The sequence below is a fragment of the Vombatus ursinus genome, unplaced genomic scaffold (genome assembly GCF_900497805.2).
Source record: "Vombatus ursinus unplaced genomic scaffold, bare-nosed wombat genome assembly UNPS02014812.1, whole genome shotgun sequence".
Classification (NCBI taxonomy): Eukaryota; Metazoa; Chordata; class Mammalia; order Diprotodontia; family Vombatidae; genus Vombatus; species Vombatus ursinus.
Genome location: NW_020954590.1, coordinates 87,762,440 through 87,785,841, shown reverse-complemented (window position 1 = coordinate 87,785,841; position 23,402 = coordinate 87,762,440). Strand labels below are relative to the sequence as shown.

At 37.6% G+C, this 23,402-nt stretch overlaps 1 protein-coding gene across 2 annotated transcripts in view; it reads left to right on the top strand.

Annotated features, from left to right (window-relative positions):
• The first annotated feature begins 733 nt into the window (after positions 1 to 733).
• The window catches only part of LOC114054206 (high affinity cAMP-specific 3',5'-cyclic phosphodiesterase 7A), a 141,220-nt gene continuing 118,551 nt past the window's right edge, over positions 734 to 23,402 (top strand). For both annotated transcript variants that reach the window (XM_027877377.1, XM_027877375.1), the window contains exon 1: positions 734 to 893. In XM_027877377.1, the coding sequence (XP_027733178.1) occupies positions 756 to 893 (138 nt within the window). In that variant the 5' untranslated portion in view covers positions 734 to 755. The remainder of the gene's footprint in view (positions 894 to 23,402) is intronic.

Sequence of the window (23,402 nt, the reverse complement as noted above, 5' to 3'; positions counted from 1 at the left end):
GGCGACGGCAGCACGATCCAACCGCGCGCGCCGGCGCGGCGTCGTGACGTCACAGCGGCAGCGGCGGCGGTGGTTGGCGCAGGGTCTGGGGCTGCAAAGTGTGAATTACGCCGGGCGCGCGCTGGCGGCGGAGTGAAGTCAGGACGAGGGGGAGGGGGAGGGGAAGACAGGAGAGGAGGGGGGAGGAGGAGAGAGAGAGGAGGAGGAGGACGGCGGCAGAGAAAGCCAGTTGCCTGTCGCGGAGCCTCGCGCGCCCTGGGTCTCGCCGCCGGCAGCAACGGTCTTTTCGCTCCCCCTGTGCTAAGCTCGCCCTCCCCTTTTTAAAGATCCTGCCTGCCCCAGTTTTTCCTCCCCGGCCAGCCGAGGACCCCGGGCACCTCCCGGACTTTGCCGGTCCCTCTCGGCTCCACTCTCCCCTTCCCTCCTGACAATAGCGGGGCGCGCGTCTGTAACAGTCGCCGCCGCCGCGTCTTCCCGGGCGGGGGACGAAGGGGGCGGTGGGACTGGGGTGGGAGGGAGGGGAAGGGGGAGGGAGGGCCGGCCCCCGTCCCGGGGAGGCGTGAGTGCGGCTGCCCTCGCCGGGGTCCGCGCCGCCGCCGCCGCCGCCACCTCCACCTCCACCTCCTCCTTCTCCTCATTCTTCTCCTGCTCCTCCTCCTCCTCTCCGGCTGCCTGGCTCCCCAGCTTCCCCCGCCCGGCGGCTGCGGGGCTGCGGCGGTCCGGGGCCGGGCCGGAGAGCAGAGCGGCTGTATTCAATGGAAGTATGCTACCAGCTGCCGGTGCTGCCCCTGGACAGGCCGGTTCCTCAGCACGTCCTCAGCCGCCGAGGAGCCATCAGCTTCAGCTCCAGCTCGGCGCTCTTCGGCTGCCCCAACCCCCGGCAGCTCTCGCAGGTAACCGCCGCTGCCCGCGCGCCAGCCGCCCCTTCCCCTGCCCGCCGGCCCGGCCTCCGCCCCCTTCATTGTTTGGGGAGCCCCTTGTCCGACCGCCCCACCCCCATAACCTGCCTGTTCGCGCCGTCCTGCCCCTCTCAGTCCGCAAGGGTGCCCCGGGGGGCTGCCTCCCCCCAACCACCCACCTCCACCCCTAGCCACACATACTTGCCTGCAACCTCCAAACACGCACACGCACATACATGCCTGCCTTCCATCCCAACACACACTCCTGCCTCCTCCTCAACCATGTACACACCCTGTTTCCCCCCAAACCCCAATTCACCCCAACCACACACACATACAAGCCTGCCTCCCCCAATTGCCCCGAAAATACATACCCCAGTTCCTTCCTCTTATCCACTATTTTCAGCCTACAAAATAAAGCCCCACAGTGTTGACCCTCTGGTCTTCTCCCCCCACCCTCCCCGCCTCCAAGAAGTTCCTGCCCCCTGGGTAACAGCCGCGAAGAACACCTGTCTCCTTATCTCTACCCTTCCCCTGGTATACCCCTCCACCTAGGTTTTCTTTCCACACCCGAAGTTCTTCTGAAATTAGTCTTCTCCTCTTTTAAGTGGGATGGGCCCCTGTACTGTGTCACTTTACACCGTTTCCTTTTTTACCTTAAAAAACCAAAACAAAACAAAAAAATCAACCCTGGACAAAGCTTCCTCATTTTCTCTCAGCTCCCTTTACCCCTTCAACTCCTAGATTACAAAGAAAAAATATGAAGCTTAGAGATAGGTTAAAAAAAAATACATACACACACATACATACACACGTATATAGGAACAACTGATGAGACTTCAAACAGAACAGAGTTGTGTTGAATGAATGCCCCAGTGCCAGTTGTCGACAACAATTTAGTTACCAGTGGTCAGATGTTCACTTCGACAGAGCTACTTTGGTTATTTATTTATTTTTTGTGATCAAGCCTGTCTTCTCCACCTCCTCCTTCTCTTCCTCCATCAAGCTCTCCTTCTCCTCCCCTCCTCTCTCTCTTCCCCTCCCTCCCCCACCCTCCCCCACCCTTCTCCTCTTCTCCCCTCCTTTCCCCCCTCTTCCCCCCTCCCCCTCTTTTCTCCCCCCCTTTTTAAAAAAAGTGTATCCGTGTCTTTACTCTCCAGGTCCATTGTAACCTCCTTGAGGGGAGGGATTAAACTCTTTACTCATCTCAGATGGTCAGTAAAAATTTCTTGAATTAATAAGTTTTGTTTCGTTTAAATAAGAATTGTTTCGTTTAAATACCAACACAGAGAAAGTACTTAAGATCCGAACTCCTAATCCTGTTCACCATAGGGTGGTACTGTGCTAATGAGGATTGAGTGGAAGTTACTGTAACAATAAATGTCACTTTTCATGAACCATTTCATTAAAGAGTTAGTTGTGGTGTACTACTGGAGTCTACTTGATTAACTATCACTGCTCAGTCTGTTTTCACATCTGTAAAATCGGGATGATGATGGTTATACTTCACAAGGTTATTGGGAGGGAGTTAATATATGAAAAAGCTTAAAGTGTTATATGAATATCGACTATTCTTATTCAGAAATAGCTGCTGAAAAATCAATGACTTGTTTTTCTTGACTTGCATAAAGCATTCCCAGGTTGCATGGTGTTGAATTTAAAATGCCACTAAAATATATAGCAATTAGAAGTCTGTTACTTTTCTCTACTTCTTCTAAAATAATATTTTGCTTTCACAAACCAGCAGGTACATGTTGACTTTCAAAACTGATTTTCATTTCAAGATATAATCAAGAAAATAATCATTACTTATAAGAGGGTAAAATCATTTGTGTTTCTTATGAAGAAAAGGTATGAGAAGGGAAATCCCAAAGGAATTAAAGTAAGTAAAGGTGATCTCAGAGGTTTTTATCTGATGTTTTAATTAATCCAGAGAGACCAATTTTAAGTCCCACTACTTTCTTAACTCATTTCCTAGTATACGTTTTATATGTATAATGGAATTTTAAAGGCATGATTGGTGGCAAACAAGAAGCAGATAGTAAACTTGATGAAGATAGGTCTACTGACCTCAAACTTTTTTCATCTTTCTAAACCTGAAATGAGCAGATGGGGACTTTTGTAAATCTAGATTATAAACTTCCCTAACTAAAATAACTACTTTTTCTGGTTAGTTCTTTGCTCAGTGTCAGTTACTGAGTTACTGAGTAGTACTAACACATTTTGTCTTTTGGGGGAGAGAAGTGAGCTTGGAAGGGATAGGAGGATGCACCCTTGTCACTGCTAACACTTCATATTATGAAGAAGTATATGCTGGTGATATCTATAGGTTATATATTCTATGTCCGAGTGCAAAAGGTATATTTTTAAAGTCATTGCAAGGGCTAATAATGCAAAAATGAAATAAATGATTCTCTGCACCTGTTCAGAGCTCTGTCGAATGAAAAAATGGTTGCTAAAAAGTTATTTTTCTACTTATCTATAGTATTAATAAATTATAGACATAATTTCTATTTAAATTTGGTTGCACTTTTGAAGAATTTATAAACCTTACTTTTTTTAACAAACACTAATTTTTATAATTAACATGTTTCTATTGCACAAAATTTGAAATGTTATTCTATTAATTAGCTATTTTATCATTTTAATCATGTTAATGATGTCATTGTTAGATATCAACTTCAAAATACTGCAACAGTGTCAAAGTACTTGTAAAGTACTTCACAAATCCATTGCTTATTTGTCAATTTCAGCTTTTTGAAACAATGGCTGAGTAAAAGCTTCAGCACTTCCACCCCAGAGGCAGCCAGTAGAGAGTTCTTAGGAAAGTGCCTAGTTGGGAGAGAGAAGGGAAACTTAAATTAAGACTTCCTTCTCATTCTGTTAAAGCACAGTAATAGATGGTCATAATGTTGACCAAGAGTCAACAAGAAAAGGTTATTAGGGGCACTATCCTCTAAGATAGGAAAGTGTGCAATATTTTTGAAAGATTTTAATACAAAATGGCCAAGATGCTTTAAAATTTTTTCATGGTGCATGAGAAGGGATTTTCAGTTTGTTGACTTAGAAAAGGCTTTGAATGTCATCTAGTCCAGTCTCCTCATTTTACAGATTAAGAAACTGAGGCCTAGGGAAGTTAAGTGACCTGGTAAAGGTCATACAGGTAATTGGCACAGATGGCTTGCCTAAGTCTTCTGGCTCATCCCACATGATCTGAAAAATTCATTTGTGTGGAATACTTCCTCAGATAGATAAATGACATTTAACTGAATTGGATAACATGCTACTTTTTTCAGATGGTTAATTTTAAACTAATTTGAGCTTTGTGAAAGAAGAATATACTTGATTATTAGATAAACATTTAAATTCTCTTACCAGTTTAAAAAATTATTACAAGAGTAGTGGGTTTGAAGAATATTTGCATTGAAGTAGAAAATAGTTTTTCTTGTTGAGTTTAATTTAATGTCAGAATTCTTCCTGGTAGAATCAGAAATGAAATTTTAGTTATGGTAGAAATTTTAGTCTGTACAGGAAATTTTAATGAAATGCTATTGATTCATAAGTTCAGCATTACCAGGTAACAAGTCTTAAACTTATATTATTCTTATTAGTATTATTCCATTCAGTAAGTACAACTTGGGAACACTAACTTTTTGGCTTATGAATAAGTTGGAAAGTTGAAAGTTACAATGAATTGTGTAATAATCAATCAAATTTACATTCTGTTTTTCTTTCACAAAATTTTCTGTAAGTCTTGAGATTTGCTTATACACTTCCTATAGAGGAACCTAAAAATACAGTTTTGAGTTTCTCTCCCTTTCCTCCTCCTCTTCCCTCCATCTCTTTTGGTGTGATGTCTTCTGTTTATATATTAGTCATTTCAGCATATGCTGTCCCTCAAAGAAAGGGAGTTAAGAAATTATAGGGAGCATCCATATTTTATAGTTCCTGGGACATTCCAGACTTCGCTGTTGAAGGGAGGAAAGTGTTTCATCATCTGAGATCAAAACTGGTCATTAAAAGGATGCCGAATTCTCAGTGATTAGACTGTTCTTTTCATCTTAATTATTATAGTTGTTGTACTGTTTACTCTGGTTCTGTTTATTTCACACCACCTTTATGTATCTAAATCTTCCTAGGCTTCCCCAAATTACTTATATCTGTTGTTTCTTGGATGTAATAATAATCCTTTCCATTTGTATACCACAGGATTTTTTTTTTTTTTTTTTTTTTGGTGAGGCAGTTGTGTTTAAGTGACTTGCCTGGTGTTACACAGCTAATAAGTGTCAAGTGTCTGAGGTGGAATTTGAACTCAGGTCCTCCTGACTACAGGGCTGGTACTCTGGTGCTCTATCCACAGCGCCACCTAGCTGCCCCTTACATATCACAGTTTGAATAGCCTTTTCTTCATCTGTCGTTCTCCAGTTTTTTTTTCTTTTTTTGCTCTAGGGTACCATTCAGAAGAGATGATTTCCTTCTAAAATCATGCTGAATTATAAGGAGATGGGAATGAGAACTATTCCTATCTTGCATGCATGTGTGCAGACAGGCACATGTTTCTTTTCAGGACCTTTGTTCCTTTCTTTTTGGATCATATGTAGAAATTCTTTAAGTCTTAGTATTCAAACAGTTTTTCAGTCACTGCTTCTGAGCCTGCTTTAGTTTTCTTTCAGATACATGTTCAAGAGTAGTAAAATAAATTTTCAGTGAGTTTGAAGTATAGTTCTGGTTGTGTGGTGTCTTTTTTAGTTTATTAGTAGATGCTGCTGGGCATAGTGGCAGAGTCCATCTCTCCCCCCCTTTTCTTAGAATGACAGAAAATCTAGATTAAAATACCACCTCTGACACATTGGCCCTGTGTCTCTGATTGAGTAATTTAATGGGGCTGCTCCCCATGAAACTCTTTTTTTTTTTTTTTGGTGAGGCAATCAGGGTTAAGTGACTTGCCCAGGGTCACTAGTACACGTCAAGTGTTTGGTCTGAAGCCGGATTTGAACTCAGGTCCTGTCCAAAAGAAGATATTTTAAACACCCTCTGTGGTTATGATTTAAGATTTTCCAGGAAGGAACCCCAGCACCCACTCCCCAACCCCCAAAACAAAAACCAACCCATAACACTCACGCTCTTCATTATTCTGGGAGGTTGCTGATGCCTGAAATTACTATGCTAATGTATTACTTGGATTGCCCTCTTCCAATACCCCTTTTAAAACTTCAAGAGTTCTAGAGGGATAAAACACTTAAGCCAAAGAGTTAGCTACCTAGTGCTTGGAGGAAATTGCCAGAGGTGACTTTTCTTATGGCATAGAGATGACACTTCTGAAAGTTTCTCTAAGGTCTGAGTGAATCTGTTTTTAACTTTGTGTGCTCAGCCACTGATAACAATAACTGAGATTGTAAAAACAGTGTAAAATTTGTAAAATACTTTGCATTTGTTATCAATCTCATTGAAGTCCAGTGAGGGTAAGTACCAGAGGTGATACCTCTATTATGTCAGAGTTGAGATTTGAACCCGAGCCTTGCTGACTCCCAAGTCTCAACACCTTATTGAACAGACTTGTAGTTGCAGTGATGTAGCAGTATTTTAGATTTATCAAAGCTACTTTATTTGCTTCTTGGTCACTTACCCAGTGGTCCATTGTTCAGGAAGAGATAAAACAAAGAAAACTATATTTCAGAGGTTCTTAACCTGTGGTCTTACAATTATTTTTTATAAGTATATCAATATAATTGGTTTCCTTTGTATTCCTATGCATTTTATGTTATGCATTTAAATGGTGTGCTGTTGATACCTGAAATGACAATGTATTAATATTACCTGGATTGCCCCCTCCAGGTATCCCTTTATTATTATTCAGAGAAGGGTTCTGTAGGCTTCTTGAGACTGTCAAAGGGGTCCATGACACTAAAAAGAAGTTAAGAATTCCTGCTATAGCTAAATATTTCTGATGAATATTGATTCAAAAATACCAAATAAAATATTAGCAAAGAAACTGCAGCAGTGTATTCTAAAGATTATTTACTGTGATTAGAAAGTATTTATTACACCATAGTTTAACAGTAGGACTCCTATAAACAAAATGATCTGAATTAGTAACAAAAACAATAGTGTTATCATTTGATCATTGCAATAGTTGGTAGAAAAGCCTTTACCAAAATGCAGCATTCCATTATTAAATGTGAAAAAAACATAGGAATAAATGGATTTTTCCTTAATGTGATAAATAGTATCTTTCTAAAACCAAGAGTTAATATTATTTGTATTGGAGAAACATTAGTGAAGATCAGTTTAAGATCAGACATAAATGAAAGATGATCATTTTCAAATCTATTAGTTGTTAAAGGTCTAGAATGTTAGCTAAAAGGAGAAACAGTGGGAAGCTACTTGTTTTTACTTTTACAACTTCCCCATTGGTTTGGGATATTTTGTGATATAGAACTTAAACTTGAATGACCTGACCTTGACAAGAAAATTTGAATTTTTATTATTTTATATAAGATTAAAGATTTTACTTTTTCTTATGCATTTTTCCCAAAAATGCTTTTCAAAAAAGCTGTATACATGTTTTATCTAAAAACTTATGACATAAAAGTTTTGAATTTGATGAATAAAAGTTTTAGGACTTAAAATTGAACATGTTGGGGAAGTTTACATCTGTCAGAGCAAGCAAAGTTTTTTTTTTTTTTTTCAATTTTAATTTTTTCCTCCTTGCATCTATATAATCCCTATTAATTGGGTATATGTAGGACCTGGCTATTCTGTCACAACCCCTAAGTCAGGTGGACTGCTCACTTTTACTGGGTCCTATCTGCCTGATTGTTGCTCCCTGCTTCCATCTGGTGGTGGGGATTTTCCTTAGTTTTCTGAAGTCAGTAGAAGACTTTTAAGATCAGAGGTTTGGGGTAGAAGAAATGTTCAAATAGTACTGTCTATGAGGAAGAGACCTCAATAAATTTTGAAGCAGTATCTAAATGTAGGCTGTTTTTGTTAGAAAAGAATGAACTTATAAAATGTGTAAATTATAGTATGATTAGTACTGAAAGGATTGGATCCATGGTTTTATTGGTGGGCATACTCCACCATTTGAGATAGATTGCAGTCCCTCAATAAATTGGTAGCTTCTTTGAGAGTTTTGCTGAGGTCAGAATGTATCACTTTGCACTCCAGTTCTTAGCTAATTACAAGTCCTCAGATAACAAAGTTGTCAGGCCATATTCAAAACTTTGATAGCTTTTTAGGACTTGCCAGAGCTTTTACTACTGGCATAGCCTTAGAAAACTTGGATGATCCACATCACAATGAGACATTGAAGAAGGACTTTATTGGAGGTACTGAGGTGATTATCTTCTTTAAAAGGGAATTTGAACTTCACAAAAATTATTTTGAACTTCTTTTAAGTCACAATATTTCTTTAAATAGCAGAGTGTGCCTAGTATTTTTTGTGTGCTTATAGATCATCAGCTATTTGATTAGGACCAGCCTTGGAGTCAGGAAGATCTACTGTTATTCTGTGACCTTGGGCAAGTCACTTATCCTCTCAGTGTTAGGCAATTCTCACAAATTGGTTAAATTACCCAGCAGCTAGACTTTTTCTTTTTTTATCATAGCAAAGAACTGGAAACAAAGTATGTATTAATGAATTTGAGGAACAGTTAAGCAAATTATACTAGTTAAGCAAGTTACACTATAAGAATACTGTACCATAAGAAATGATGAATATGAATAATTGAGAGGAATGTGGGAAGACTTTTATGAACTGATGCTGAGTAAAATGAATAGCACTAGGAAAACAGTATGCACAGTGAGAAACTAAACAAAACAATAAAGTGAAATTAAACCCTGTAAATCCTAATGGTCAAGCTTAGGCCCAGGGAATAGATGAAAAAAATAATACTTTCTAACCTCATTTTATATTACATTCCCACCTTACCTCCAGCTCTGTGATCTAGCCAAACTGGCTTTCTTTCTGTTCCTTATATGTAACATTCCATGCCTTTTTCTATGCCTTTGTGTTGACTGTTCCCTATATTTGGAATGTACTCCTTCCTCACTTCTACCTCAGAATCCCTGTGTTCTTTCAAGATACAGCTCAAGAATTACTTTGTTTATCATCTTCTAAGTGAACAATTTCTTGACTCCTTCAACTGCAAGTATCCATCCTCCTGTGTTCTACTTTGTATTTCCATTCTGTATTTCTTTATTTGATGTGTGTATATGCACATGCTAGTGTGCATGTGTAAAAATCTCCACTTTGTGTATATTTTCTCTCTCTCATTCACACAATGACCAACCACAATTCCAGAGCACTCTTTCCTCCCTTTTTTTTTTTTTTTAAATTTTTGGTGAGGCAATTGGGGTTAAGTGACTTGCCCAGGGTCACACAGATAGTAAGTGTCAAGTATGTGAGGCCAGGTTTGAACTCAGGTCCTCCTGAGTTCAAGGTCAGAGCTCTATCCACTATACCACCTAGCTGCCCCCCAGAGCACTCTTGATGAAACAGTGCTAGCCACGTCTTGATAGAGATGTGATGGACTCAGTTGTAGATTGAGACATAGTTTTGAACATGGCCAATGCAGGAATTTGTTTTGATTATATATGTTTGTAATAGGGGTTTTATTTTTCTTAATTTCTCAATGTGTGGAGAAGTATGGAGGAAAAGAAGGTAGACGTTTGTTTAAAAATCATAAAATTTCATTTAAAAAATAAAAAATGGGGGCAACTAGGTGGCACAGAGTGGATAGAGTCCTGGAGGCAGGAGGACCTAAGTTCAAATGTGGCCTCAGATACTTACTAGCTATGTGATCCTGGCAAGTCTCTTAACCCCATTGCCTTCCCCCTCAACCCCCCTAAAAAAAAAACCCAACAAATAACAAAAAGTAAAATTAAAATGTGGGTCTTTGTTTTAGGGAGAAGCTTGAGTTCATTGATCTTTGCAATTTGCCAAAGCCAATTTAGCCACTTCCCTGCCCTCCTTCACCCACTTTTTCTCTCTGTGCGTTTGGGTGTTCACACACTTATTGTCTCTCCTGTTAGAATGTAAGCTCTTTGCAAGTGGGGATTGTTTAATTATATCTGTATCCTAGCACCTAATTGTTTCATTATATTTGTATCTTAAGTGCCTGGCTTATATTAGGTGCTTAATAAATACTTGTTGATTGATTCTCTATTCCTTCATTGCAGAGATGGGGAGAAAGGGGTTATATGGGTGTAGAATGTTGCATATACATATACAGTTTTGCTGAATTATTTTTTTCCTTTTTTTAATCTTTGTTACAAGGAAGCTGGTTAATTTGGGGAGGCTATATATAGAAAAATTTGATGGAAAAAACAAAACACATAAAATTAAAAAAGTAGGTGTGTAGGGGACATTCAGGAGTGGGGGAGGGAGGGGAGATTTAATTTAGCCAAGCTAAATTGGCTTTGGCAAATTGCAAAGTTCAAGCTTCTCTGAAACAAAGACCCATATTTTTATTTTTTAAATAAATAACCACCTTTTCTCTCTCCATCCATCTGCATATGTTAGAAAGCAAGAAAAATAAAACCCGTTACAAATATCTATAGTTAAGCAAAACAAATTTCTGCATCCACCATGTCCAAAAAAATATGGCTCAGTCTGCATTCTGAGTCCATTACATCTTTGTCGAGATAAGTAGCATGCTTCATCATGAATCCCCTGGAATTGTTGTTAGTCATTGTGTTGATCAGAGTTCCTAACTTTCAAAGTAATGTATTTTTACAAAATTATTTTTGTACAAATTATTCTCCTGGTTCTGCTCACTTTACTCTGCATCTATTTCTACAAGTCTTCCCAGGTTTCTCTGGATCGTACCTTTCATCATTTCACATGAGATAGTATTTGCAAAGCACTTAGCACAGTGCCTGGCACACAGTAGGTGCTATATAAATACTTATTCCCTTCCCCTGTATCTACAGAACAATAGTATTCTATCACATTCATGTACCATAACTCATTCAGCCATTCCCTGTTTGTTTGCCACCACAAAAAAATTGCTATAAATATTTTTGCATATATGGGTCCTTTATTTCTTTGGGGTATAAACTTACTATTGGTATCACTGGGTCAAAGGGTCATTGTTTAATAGTTTTTAGGGTATAGTTTCAAATTGCTTTCCTAATTGACTGGATTAGTTCACAGTTCTACCAACAGTGCATTAATGTACCTGTTTTCCCATTAGCTCCTCCAGCATTTGCCTTTTTCTTTTTTTGTTGCTTTGCCAATCTGATGGGTATAAGGTAGAACCTCAGAGTTGATGTATTTGCATTTCTTTATTAGTGATTTAGAGCATTTTTACAAAAATATTAATAGCTTGAATTTCTTTCTTTGAAAACTTCCTTTTCATTTCCTTTGACCATGTTATCAGTTGGAGAATGACTCTTATTCTTATAAATTTGACTCGGGTCCCTGTATATCTTAGAAATGGTATCTTTATCAGAGAAACTTGCTACAAAGATTTTTTTCTCCCCACTTATCAGCTTTTCTAATTTTAGCTACATTGGTTTTGTGCAAAAACATAAATTTTATGTGATCAGAATTTTCTGTTTTACTTATTATGATTCTCTCTATTTCATTTAGTCATGAATTCTTCCCCTATCTGTGAAGCTGACAGATAATTTCTTCTTTCTGTAATTTGTGAAATCACCGTTTATGTCTATTACTCTACCCATTTGGAACTTATTTGCCAAACTTTTTTCCAGTTTTCTCAATAATTTTTGTCAAATACTGTCAGTTCTGCTGTAATGGGATATTGTATTCTGTGCAAAATCAAGAAATATAAACCTGAGGGCTTATGCGGAAAACAGGGTTGGGACAACACTCAAAAATTTCATGGGTGACACACATTAAAGATAAGGACTTAATAAAAATGATAATGCAATTTTATACATGGTAAACAGACATGTGAAGAAATACATAAATACTACAATAATACATAGTGGTAGTTGGCCTGCTTCTCTGGTACCTAAGTGAGCTGGGGTTAGCATTAGGGGCTGGGATCATGGTGGGGGGTGGAGGAGGAAGGTGTGAAGATCAGCTTCTCTGCTCACAGTTTACCAGAAGATACCTCTGAAAACATCTGAAGTGCATTTTTGGTGGAAGTGAATGTCGAAAGATTGTAGCCTGTGAATGATTGTGAAGTAATGCAATTTTCTGCATTTTTTCTGTCTCTCAAAATGAAATCTACCATAATATGCAAAGTGAAATTTGCATTATGCTCAGATTGTTCGCTAATTGTATCAATCAAGTTGGAACAAATTCAAGTTTTCAAAACAAGTCAGCAAAGCTGACTATAGTGAGTTCTCGCCCTAATAGCTGAAATCTTTGGGTTAATCAAATGCTAAGCTAGTGTACTCATTTGATTCTTTTATATTACAGTACCTACCCTGTTCTAGATTATTACTTTTTGTATTTTTTAACCCATACTAAATTGTTTTGATGATTACACCTTTGTAGTATGGTTTGAGATTTGGTACTGTTAGATCTCGTTCTTTCCCTCTTTTTTTCATTAATTCTCTTGAGATTCTTGACCTTTGTTATTTTGTTTAACTGTATAAAGTAATCTAGTTTGGTATAGCATGGAATAAGTAAATTAATTTGGGGAGTACTGTTATTTTTATTAAATTAACTTGGCCTGCCCGTGAGCAATTAATGTTTTTCCAATAACTTAAGTCTGTCTTGATTTGTATAAAAGAGTGTTTTGAACTTGTGTTTATGTGATTCCTGTGTTTGTCTTGGCAAGTAGATTCCCAAATAGTTTATATTTTCCAGAGTTATTTTCTTTTTTTTTCTTTCTTTCTTTTTTTGGCTAGGCAGTCAGGGTTAAGTGACTTGCCCAGGGTCACACAACTTGTAAGTGCCAAATGTCTGAGGCCCGATTTGAACTCGGGTACTCCTGATTCCAGAGCTGGTGGCTCTATCCACTGTACCACCTAGCTGCCCCTATAGTTATTTTTCTATGGAGTTTCTGCTTCTGCTGCATTTTGTTTGTAATATTAAAAAATGCTTATTATTATGTGAACTTATTTCATATCCTGACACTTTGTTAAAGTTGTTAATTGTTTTAGTTAGTTTTTTAAAGTTGGTTTTGTAGGGTCCTTTAAGTAAAAAACAAAACAAAACATGTTATCTAAAAAGTGTTAATTTTATTTCCTCTTTGCCTATGCTTAGTCCCTCTATTTCTTTTTTGTCTTAACTATTATAGCTAACATTTTTAGCACTCCATTGAATTGTTATGATGATAATGAATATCCTTGATATCTGTATGACTCTTGATCTTATTGGAAAACCCTCCATTCCCATTATAGATAATGCTGGCTCTTGGTTTTAGATAGATGTTATTTACATATATACATATAAATACTATATATCATATAATGGAAACTAAGTAAACAAACATGTATATAGTACCCATTTTGTGCTAGAACTTGTGCTGAGGGCTTTAAAAATATCTGCTTTGTTCTTCATAACACCTCTGAGAGATAGGTACTGTTGTTATCCCCATTTTATAGTTGAAGAAATTGAGGCCGATAGAGGTTGAGTGAATTCCCAGGGTCACACAGCTAGGAACCCACTTTGCTGTATTTTTTAGTGTGTTGTTTTTTTTTTAAACAGGAATGGGTGTAATATCTTGTCAAAAACTTTCTTAATCTATTAATATAATCATGTTTTTTATTCTTATTGTTAATATGTTCATTTATTTTTATAGCTTTCCTAATAATGAACCAGCCTTATGTTCCTGCTGTAGATCCAACCTGGTCATAGTGCATAATGTTTTTGATATGTTTTGGTAGTCTCTTTTTAGTTGCATTAATATTAATTACAGATATTGGTCTATAGTTTTCTTTCTCTAGTTTGACTATTCCTAGTTTAGGCATCAAGACTACATTTGTAGTCAAAGAACTTGGTAAGACCTCTTCTTTTCCTATTTTTTTCCAAACAGTTTATGTAGAATTGCGTAGAAGTAATTTTTCTTTAATTGTTGATAGAATTTACTTGTAAATACATCTAGTCCTGGGTTTTTTTTTTTTTCCCAGAGAAATAACTTATGGCTTGTTTAACTTATGTTAAAAGTTTTTTTTTAAATTCTCATTTCTTGTTCTGTTAATCTGGGCATTTCACATTTTTGTAAATATTCATTTCATTTAGAGTTTTATTTGTATATAGTTGGGTGAAATAGTTGCTAATAGTGAAGATATTTACCTTTGCCCCATTATGCCAAAAGGAATTTGGCTCCTTGTTTACACTTCCCAGAAAAACCTTAAAACTTTTAGATTCCTTGTAGACTCACTTTATCTCTCTCAATTTGAAAGCTTATTCAAATGCATCTTTCTTCCCTGGCTCCAAAAAGAACCTGGCTTCAGTTGTCTGCCAGTCCAGGAAAACCTTAAAGTTCTGGAAGCTGCCTTATTTCCCTTTGAAAGCAAACTTCTACCCCTTTCAGCTCCCTTCATTATCTATTCTCATTGTCTGTTCAAATCCCTCAGACATTCCAAACGGAAATTCTCACCTGGACCGTTCAACAGACCTCTCCTTCCAATGTTTTGCCTTCCTGGCCATTCCTACCCTTAATCCTAGTTAGGCTCCACAAGATCCTAGACCCAGGAGTTCTGTTCATCCCAGCTTACTAACCGCTCCCATCCAGATCTCCTTAGACCCCTCCTCCTGTCACTCCAAACTGCTTGGCCACTCCTAGACCCCTCCCCCAGTCTCTCTGTACTTAAGACTCATCTTTGCTCCATTCTGACACTGAGCTGTCCTCAAGCCTAGAGGCTGAGGCTCTTCCCCGCTTGTCTTCACCGGCATCACGTGGCCTATCCACCTTAGCCCCCAGCCTCCACTCAGACGCTGAGCTTTCTTCATGCCCAAGAGGTTGAGACTGCCCCACGCCACACCTGACCACCTTAACCCCCATTTAGATCACTGATGTTTGGGTTCCTTTGAAGTCTGGCCTATATGCTTATCTTTAATAAACTTTTTCTCTGGCTAGAAGAAGATCTGGGTCAAATTTTTTGAGGCAGATCCACGCCATGATTTGGGCTTTTTCCCCACCATCTTGGGGTACCTCTGTGCATCTAGAAGCACCCCGAAACCCCCACCCTCATCAATAACTTCTTTATTTCTTTATTTGTTGTGAATTCATCTTTTTAATTTGGATACTTGTAATTTGGTTTTCTTTTTATAATCACATTAGTGGTTTTATTTATTTGATGATTTTTTAAAAAAAATTTTTTTTGCTTTCAATCTTGTTTAGAATTTCTATTATAGCATTTATTTGGAAGGGGTTTAATTTTTTTGCTTTCTAGGTTTTTTAGTTGCATAATTCATTAATCTGCGCTTTCTCTTTTAGTGGTAAAAAGTGTTTAGAAGTAGAAATTTTCCTCTATGGACTTCTTTGGCTGCACCCTTCCTCCAAATTTTTGTATATTGTTTCATTTTTGTCATTATCTTTGATGAAGTTGGTAGTTCTTATAATTTGTTGTTTGACTCACCCATTCTTTAAAATTAAGGTATTTCATCTCTAATTCATTTATAATAATTTCTTCAGTGGTTTTTTTTGTTGAATATACATTGTGGTCTGTAAAATAATGCATTTTTGTTATTTGTACTTTTCTGCATTTATTTGTGAGGTTTTATGCCCTGATAGTCAGTTTTAATGAGGTTGTCATGCATAGCTTAGAAATTTGTATACTCTAATTCTCTTCAGTAATCTTCAAAGGTTTGTCATGTCCAACTTTCCTAAAATTCTGTTTAGGTACTTCACTTGTTTTGTTAATTCATTTTTTGTTTTTGGGTTTTTTTTTTTGTTGTTGTTGTTAGATTAATCTAGGTCTGAGAGGGGTAAATTGTGGCCCTCCATTAATGTAATTTACGGTCTGTTTCTCCTTGTAACTCTTTTAACTGTTCCTTTAAGTATTTAGATATTATAGTAATTGGCACATATGTTTTTTAATATTAATAGAGTCATTGTTAATGGTACCTATTAGCAAAATGTAATTTTCCTTTGTCTCTTTTAATTAAGTCTATTTATGCTGTTTTTTTGTCAAATATCATGGTTGTTACCCCTGCTTTTCTTTTACTTCCACTGAAGCGTAGTGGAATTTACACCAGCCCTTTTCTTTTTTAAACTTTTTTTTTCCTGTTTCTTATGAACAACATATTGTTGGATTCTGGTTTCAGATCCATTCTGCTGTCCTCTTCCACTTTATGAGCGAGTTTATCCCATTCACATTCTCAGTTATGGTTGCTAATTGCCTATTTCCCTATATCCTATTCTCTTATACTTTTCCTTCTCTGTTTCCCACTCCTTTATAATGAAGTTGTGGGTGATGAGAGAGTGTTGAGCCCAGCACCAGTGCTCTAGATTTGGTGTAGTCTGCTTCTCCCCTCCCCTCCTTCCCCCCCCATCTCGTGCCCAATAATAGCTTCTTAACCTTTTCTTTTAAGCTCTCCTTTGAAATCCATCCTCCTTAGTTTATTTTGCTTAAGACCAATCTCTCCCTTAATCTACCCTCCCTCTTTTTCTTCCTTTTCCTCCTCTTTATCTGTTGAGTGAAATGTTTTTCTGTACCCAACTGTATGTTTTTGTATTCTTACCTTCTTTGACCAGTTAAGATGAGAATAAGATTCAAGTGTCACCTGTTCCCCACCCCACTTTCATTTGTGTAGTCTTCTACTTGAGCACTACATTTACTTGAAATAATTTTTCTCATCTTTCTTCTCAGCACTCTCCTACCACCACCACAGTGTATTCCTCTTCCCTTTCCTTTAAGATCATCAAAACATTATAAAACTACTCTTTGTTTAATTAGACTCTCTCCCTCTATGGCCTCTGATGAAGATGAATTAGAGAGGGGATATGGGTATCACCTTCCTATATTAGAATATAAACAGTTGATCCTTATTTAGTCCCTTATGATTACTTACTCATGTTACCTTTCTTTGTTTCTCATCACTAGTGTTTGTATTTCAAAGTTTATACTCAACTCTGGTCTTTTCATCAAAATTTTATTTTGTTTTTGTCCTCTGCTTTGAAGAGATCCAAATAGTTTTATGATTTCTTGAAATACAATGTAAAGGCCCCCGTTTTTTGGTCATGACTTTCAGGTAATCCAGTGATTCCAAAATTACCTTTCCTTGATCTTTTTTTCCTAAGGAAGTCAGTTATTTTCTCTTGGCAGCTAGGTGATACAGTGAATAGATTGCTGGGCCTGGAGTCAGGAAGGCCTGAATTAAAATCTGGCCTCAGACACTTTCTATCTGTTTGATCCTAGGGAAGTCACTTCACCTCTTATTTGCCTCAGTTTTTTCAACTTTAAAATGAGGATAATAATAGCACCTACCTCTCAGGGTTGTTGTAAGGATCAAATGACATAATGTTTAAGTGTTTAGTAGAGTGCCTGACATTTGGTGCCCTACCTCACATTTTCTTCTATCTTTTGACTTTATTTTAATATTTCTTGTTTCATGGAGTCATTAGCTTCTATTTGGTCCATTTTGATTTTCAAGGAGTTTGTTTCTTGGGTCAGTTTTTATACCTCTTGTTATACATTGTTAATTATCTTACCAGATCTGTCTTAAATAGCTCTACTTTCTTTTCCCATTTTTTTCTTTCTTGCTCTCAATTGATTTTAAAAATAATTTTAAAGCCCTTTTTATTTAATTTTTTTCCTTCATCTCATTAGGAATTCTAGTTAAATTTGTGCCTAAGCTGTGGGTTTTTATTTTTATTTTTATTTTTTTAGATGTTTTGGACTAATTTTTTTCTTTTAGGTTTATGTTTTGATTGTGCCTGTCATCACAATAATAATAATAATTTTTATGGAAGAACTGTTTGATTACTCAAACTGTGTCCTAAAATAATAATACTGTGCTTTGCATACTTCTGGGGGAAATATCTGGATCCTTCTGCTCCTTTAATGGGATCTGACGTATTGTGCTATTCTAGATCTCAAGATTAGCTCAGGCTGGAGAACTTCAAACTTTCAGTGTTTTAATCCCGAGCAAAGTCTGATCATTACCTTCTTGATCTGAGCTCTATAAATTCTTGACCTGAGCTTGGGTCTCTGCAACAAACACTCTTGTTAACTTGGCTCTACTTGGAAATTCCAGTAGACAGCTGGACTCAGTTGTCAGCCACCTAGAAAGCTCTGCAGCTTCAGAGTAACAGAATTGCAGGCCCCGCTTTGATCCTGAATTCCTGCAAATGTTATACTATTGCAGACTTAGACTGGATTGGAGGCTGAAGTGAGATCCCATTCAGCTCCTGGGATCATTGGATACCAAGCTGCTATTTACTTTTTTTTTTTTAATTCAAATAAGGTTTTATGGATGTCTTGTGTTTCTTTCATTATCATAGTTATCCCAAGTATATCACACTGGGGCCTGAAACACTAGAAGATCTATTCCATTTATGTTCATTTGTTCTTTTAGTTTCATTTACAGTTGATGTCAGGATGGTCTGGCATTGCTATTTCTCACACCAACTTCTCTGAAGATTTTGTCCCCCCTTATAACTGCTTTTCATTTATTTATGAGGTGATACGGCAGAGCAACGGTTCTCTGCTGGTATGGTCTGGGATTCCCCTTGGGATCTTTTCAAGGGTCTGTGAAATCAAAACTATTTTCATAATAATGCTAAGTCGTTTTAATTTCTGATCTGGCAAATATTGATAGATATAAAACTCTTTGGGTAGTCCTCAGTAATTTTTAAGAGCATATAGGGGTTCTGAGAGGAGAAGCTAGATGGCTCAGAGGATAGAGTACTGGGCCTGGAGTCAGGAAGATCTGATTTCAAATCTCGCCTTAGACGCTAGCTGTGTGACCTTGGGCAAGTGACTGAACCTCTGTCTAGGACGCAGCTCGGTGGTTCAGTGGATAGAGTGCTGGGCCTGTAGTCAGGAAAATCTGTGTTCACATCTGGCCTCAGACACTAGTTATGTGACCCTGGGCAAGTCACTTAACCCTGGGCAAGTCACTTAACCCTGATTGTGCACACCACACACAGAGAGAGAGAAAGGAAGAGAAAAAGAAAAAAAAAAAGAAAATTTCATGGACAGTATGGTCTATGAGGTCACAAGGAGTCAGACTTGACTAAACAACAACAAGGGGTTCTGAGACCAAAAAGTTTGAGAACTACCATGATAGAGCGTAGTCTTTATCTTATTTCATGGTTTTTACAAATTAACTTTCTAGTTGATATTACTTTTTGCTGCTTTATCTCTTTGCTTGGCAAGAAAATGAAATATTTGCAAAAGTTTCTGGGCTCTTTCTGCCTCTTTCCTTGTGACTGTTGCAACAGATTAACTTATAGTAATGATGATAATGGCTGTCTTTGTTTTTGTTGCTTTTTTTCTGAATTGACAACTTACCTGAAGCAGCTCCAACCTAACCTATTTAATCACACACACTGTCTGGTCCTCATCTTTATCCTTTTTTTTATTTCTAATTTGATAATGATTTGAATTTTGCTATAAACCTCCATAAAGACAGCTGATTCATAGAAATACAGATTTTTTGAAGGTGTAAGGAATCTCAGTCATTAGAAATGAATCAGATTTGTAACCACTTGTTTGATATCTGTTAAGATAAGTTTCAGTTTTAATGAACACATCTGATATTTTCTGATTCTATTCTTGAGGAAAATATTCATGATATTCAGGCATGAGGCTTCTGAGCAGTTTTAAGCCTGTGGCCTATTTTGTTTCTCAATCCTAAACCATATTTCGCATCATTTTAAAATGTATTTTGTGCCCAACTCTAAACTGAAGTCACTAAGTATGAAAGAATATGTTGATTTAATTTGGCAGGTGTGCTTAAGTTTCCCTTATTTTCTAATTGACCTGCATTTCTTCACCCTTTATAAGTACAGCATGTGAAGGAGGCCTTGTTTAACAGTTGTTGCTCTGAAAAAGATCTGGGAATTCAAAGGCCTGAAAGCTCAATGTGAGTCAACAGTGTGATATGGCGGCCAAGGAAACTGTTACAGAGAGACAGTATCCAAGAATAAGATGATAGTCCTCTTGTTCTCTTCTGCCTTGGGTCAGATAACATTTGTGTTATCCACAGCGTTGTGTGGAGTTCTTGGCTTATAGTTGAATAAGGGCATTTTTAAGCTAGAGAATGCTGGGGACAGGTTGGCAACCAGGAATTGAAGGACCTTGAGTACATGTCATAATGGGAATCTTTTAATTGGGAGTAGTTACCTCAGAGAAAAGAAGATTGGGGATGGGGTTGAGGAATAAGATAGTTGTCTTTAAAATAACTGAAGGGTTGTCTTGTGGAAGAGATATTTGATTTGTTTATTCTCAGAGGGAAAAACCATGAGAAATGGGTAAAAGTTGCAACAAGACTGATTGAAATGGGATATAAGCCCAAAATCCTAACAACTAGAACTATCTAAAAGTTGAGAATTAGGGCTTCCTTGGGAAGTAGTGGGTTCTTCTTCATTGGAAGTTTTTTAAAAAAGATTGAATAACCATTTGTCAGAGAGAGTCCTCTATCCCATATACAGCATTCCAAGGAGACCTTAAACATGATCTCATCCAACCTCAAATGCTTTAATATTATTATAATTTAAATTACTTGAGGGCAAGGAATTCTGGCTTATTTTTGCCTGCAGTAGTAAACAAGGTGTTTTTTATATAGCTGTTTTGCCACCCATTTTTCAGGATTCTTCTCATGTAAAAAAAATTTTGGACTCCTAGAATTTAATTGGACCTTAAAGGTCATCCATCCTAACCCTCCCTGGAGAGTGAATCTCTTGTACAACTTTCTTAACAAGTGTTCTTTCATCCTCTGCTTGTACCAGTCCCCAGGAAGCACATTACCTGTCGAAGTAATACGAATGTACATTTTTGGACAGTTCTAATTGTTAGGAAGTTCGTTGGGTTTTGTGTTTGTCTTTTTAAATATTGAAGTGATAGCTACCTTCCTGTAGCATAGTTCTACCTTTTAGGATCAGGAAGACTAAATGTAATTTTTCTGTGTGAAATCCCTTCAAATATTTGAATACCGGAATCATGTCCCCCCTCCCAATAATTTTCCTTTAGGCTAAACATCTCTAGTTCCTTAACTTGATCCTCTTGTGGAATAATTATATCAATAAAATACTGACCTAAGGCCAAGATCGTGGGGTTGCCTCTTACCTAGGGTAGAAGTTCCTTTTGGGGGCAGTGGAAAACCCTCTGATCCTCAACTCAGAGGATCTGGGTTCAAATCCATCACTGGCAGTTATTAGCTATGTGACCTTGGGCAAATCAGTTTGACCTCCTTCAACCTCAGTTTCCTTAATTGTTACTAGATGGTCTCTAAGATCCCTTTTCTGCCTATCTATATATATATAGTTACAAGCCCTTACTTAAACACTGTTCTGCTTACCAATCTCTGAACTCCAGTTCTGTGATGGCTAGGACCGAATGCAATACTTTAAATGGTGACTGACCAGGATAGAACACAGTGAGACAATCCATTCCTTCCTGGACATTTCACCTCTCTTTGGAGTTTATGATTTTACTAGCTTCTGTGGATGCCACTCATTATATTGAGTTTCAAGTTTATCAAAACCCCCAGAACTTTTTTCTGATGAACTACTTAGTATAGCCACATGGCCACCCCTTAACTAAACATTTTTCAATCCTAGAATAACACTTCATTCTTAAAAAATTTCATCTCATTAGATTTTGCCCATGAAGTTTGGATATTGATTTTTGTTATCTAGTATATACACTGTTTTCCCCTATCTTTTCCAGCTTTGAGTCATCATATATTTTGATAAGAATTCCATCTGTGTCTTTAGGGAAAAGCAAGAGTCTAGGATAAATCAAAGTTCAGAGTTTGAGAGCCTAGGTGATTAGAAGGACTTGGGTGTTTGAAAGGATGATGGTGCTTTAAACAGAAACAGAAAAGTTAGGAAAAAGGGTTGGATTTCGGGGGAGCTGGTGGTGGCAAGGAATATAATGAATTCTGTTTGGGGCGTGTTGAATTCACCATGCTAGTGGAATATCCAGTTGGATGTATGCAATAAGCAATTGGTGGTACCAGGCTAGGAAGAGAGATATATAGGAGTAAATATATAGATCTACGACTTATCTTTTATACAGATGATAATGGAACTTTGGAGAGCTGATGAGATTATATAGAAAGTTGAGAGGAAGCCCATGAGCTATGTACATACAGCTGTAGTTTGGGAGTGGGGAGTGGGACATGAATAATTCAGGAAAGGAGAATGAGAAAGCTATAAGTTGGAGAAAAATAGAGACCAATTTTTATAAGAATACAGGAGAGTATTTAGGAATGGAAATTGGCCTGTGGTGTTTGTTCAGTACTTCAGGAGTAAAGGAGGATGAGTACTGAGAAAAGACCATTGGGTTTGGCAGTTGGATCACTTCGACTACATTCTCCTTATCTACCAATCTAGAAACCCTGTTAACCAATGGAATGAGGTTAGTCTGGCATGACTTGTTTTTTATTAACCCATGCTGTAGTTATCCCTTCTCTCTTTAGGTATTAATAAACCATCCCTTATTAGATTTCTGTAATATTGTTGGGAATTGAAGTCATGCTTACTAGCTCCTAGTTTGTAAAATATGCCTTTCCTTTTTGAAAATAGATAGATTTGCCTATCTCCTGTCCTCTGGGGTGGGGGGAGGGACAAGGTGGGGAGAAAATTTGGAACTCAAAATTTTGTGGAAGTGAATGTTGAAAACTAAAAATAAGTAAATTTTAAAAAATTTTAAAAAAGAAAACAGGACCCCCCCCCTCCCCAAAATAAAAAGCTTGAAAAAAATAAAGTGAAAAATAGTATACTTCAATCTGCATTCAGACTCCCATCAATTCTTTCTCTGGAGGTGGATGGCATTTTTAATCGTGAGTCCTTTGGAATTGTCTTGGATTATTATATTGCTGAGAATAGCTAAGTCAGTCCCAGATGATCATTATATAGTAGTATTGCTGTTTCTGTGTACAGTGTTCTCCTGGTTCTGCTCACTTCACTTTGCATCAATTCATATAAGTCTTTACAGGTTTCTCTGAAATCCACCTGCTCGTTATTTCTCATAGCACAGCAGTATTCCATTACAATGATATACCACAACTTGTTCAGCCATTTTCTAATTAATGGGCATCCCTTCATTTTCTAGTTCTTTGCCAACACAAAAAGAGCTACTATAAATATTTTTTTGTACAAATAGATCCCTTTTCTTTGATCTCTTTGCAGTATACACCTGGTAGTGGTATTGGCTCTGTCAAAGGATATATATAGTTTTATATATCCCTTTGGGCATAGTTCCAAATTGTGCTCCAGAATGGTTGGATCAGTTCACAACTCCACCAACAGTGCATTAGTGTCCCAGTTTTCCCACATCTCCAACATTTATCATTTTCCTTTCCTGCCATATTCACCAATCTGATAGGAGTGAGGTGGTATTTCAGTGTTGTTTTAATTTGTATTTCTGTAATCAGTAGTGATTTAAATTATTTTTTCATAAGAC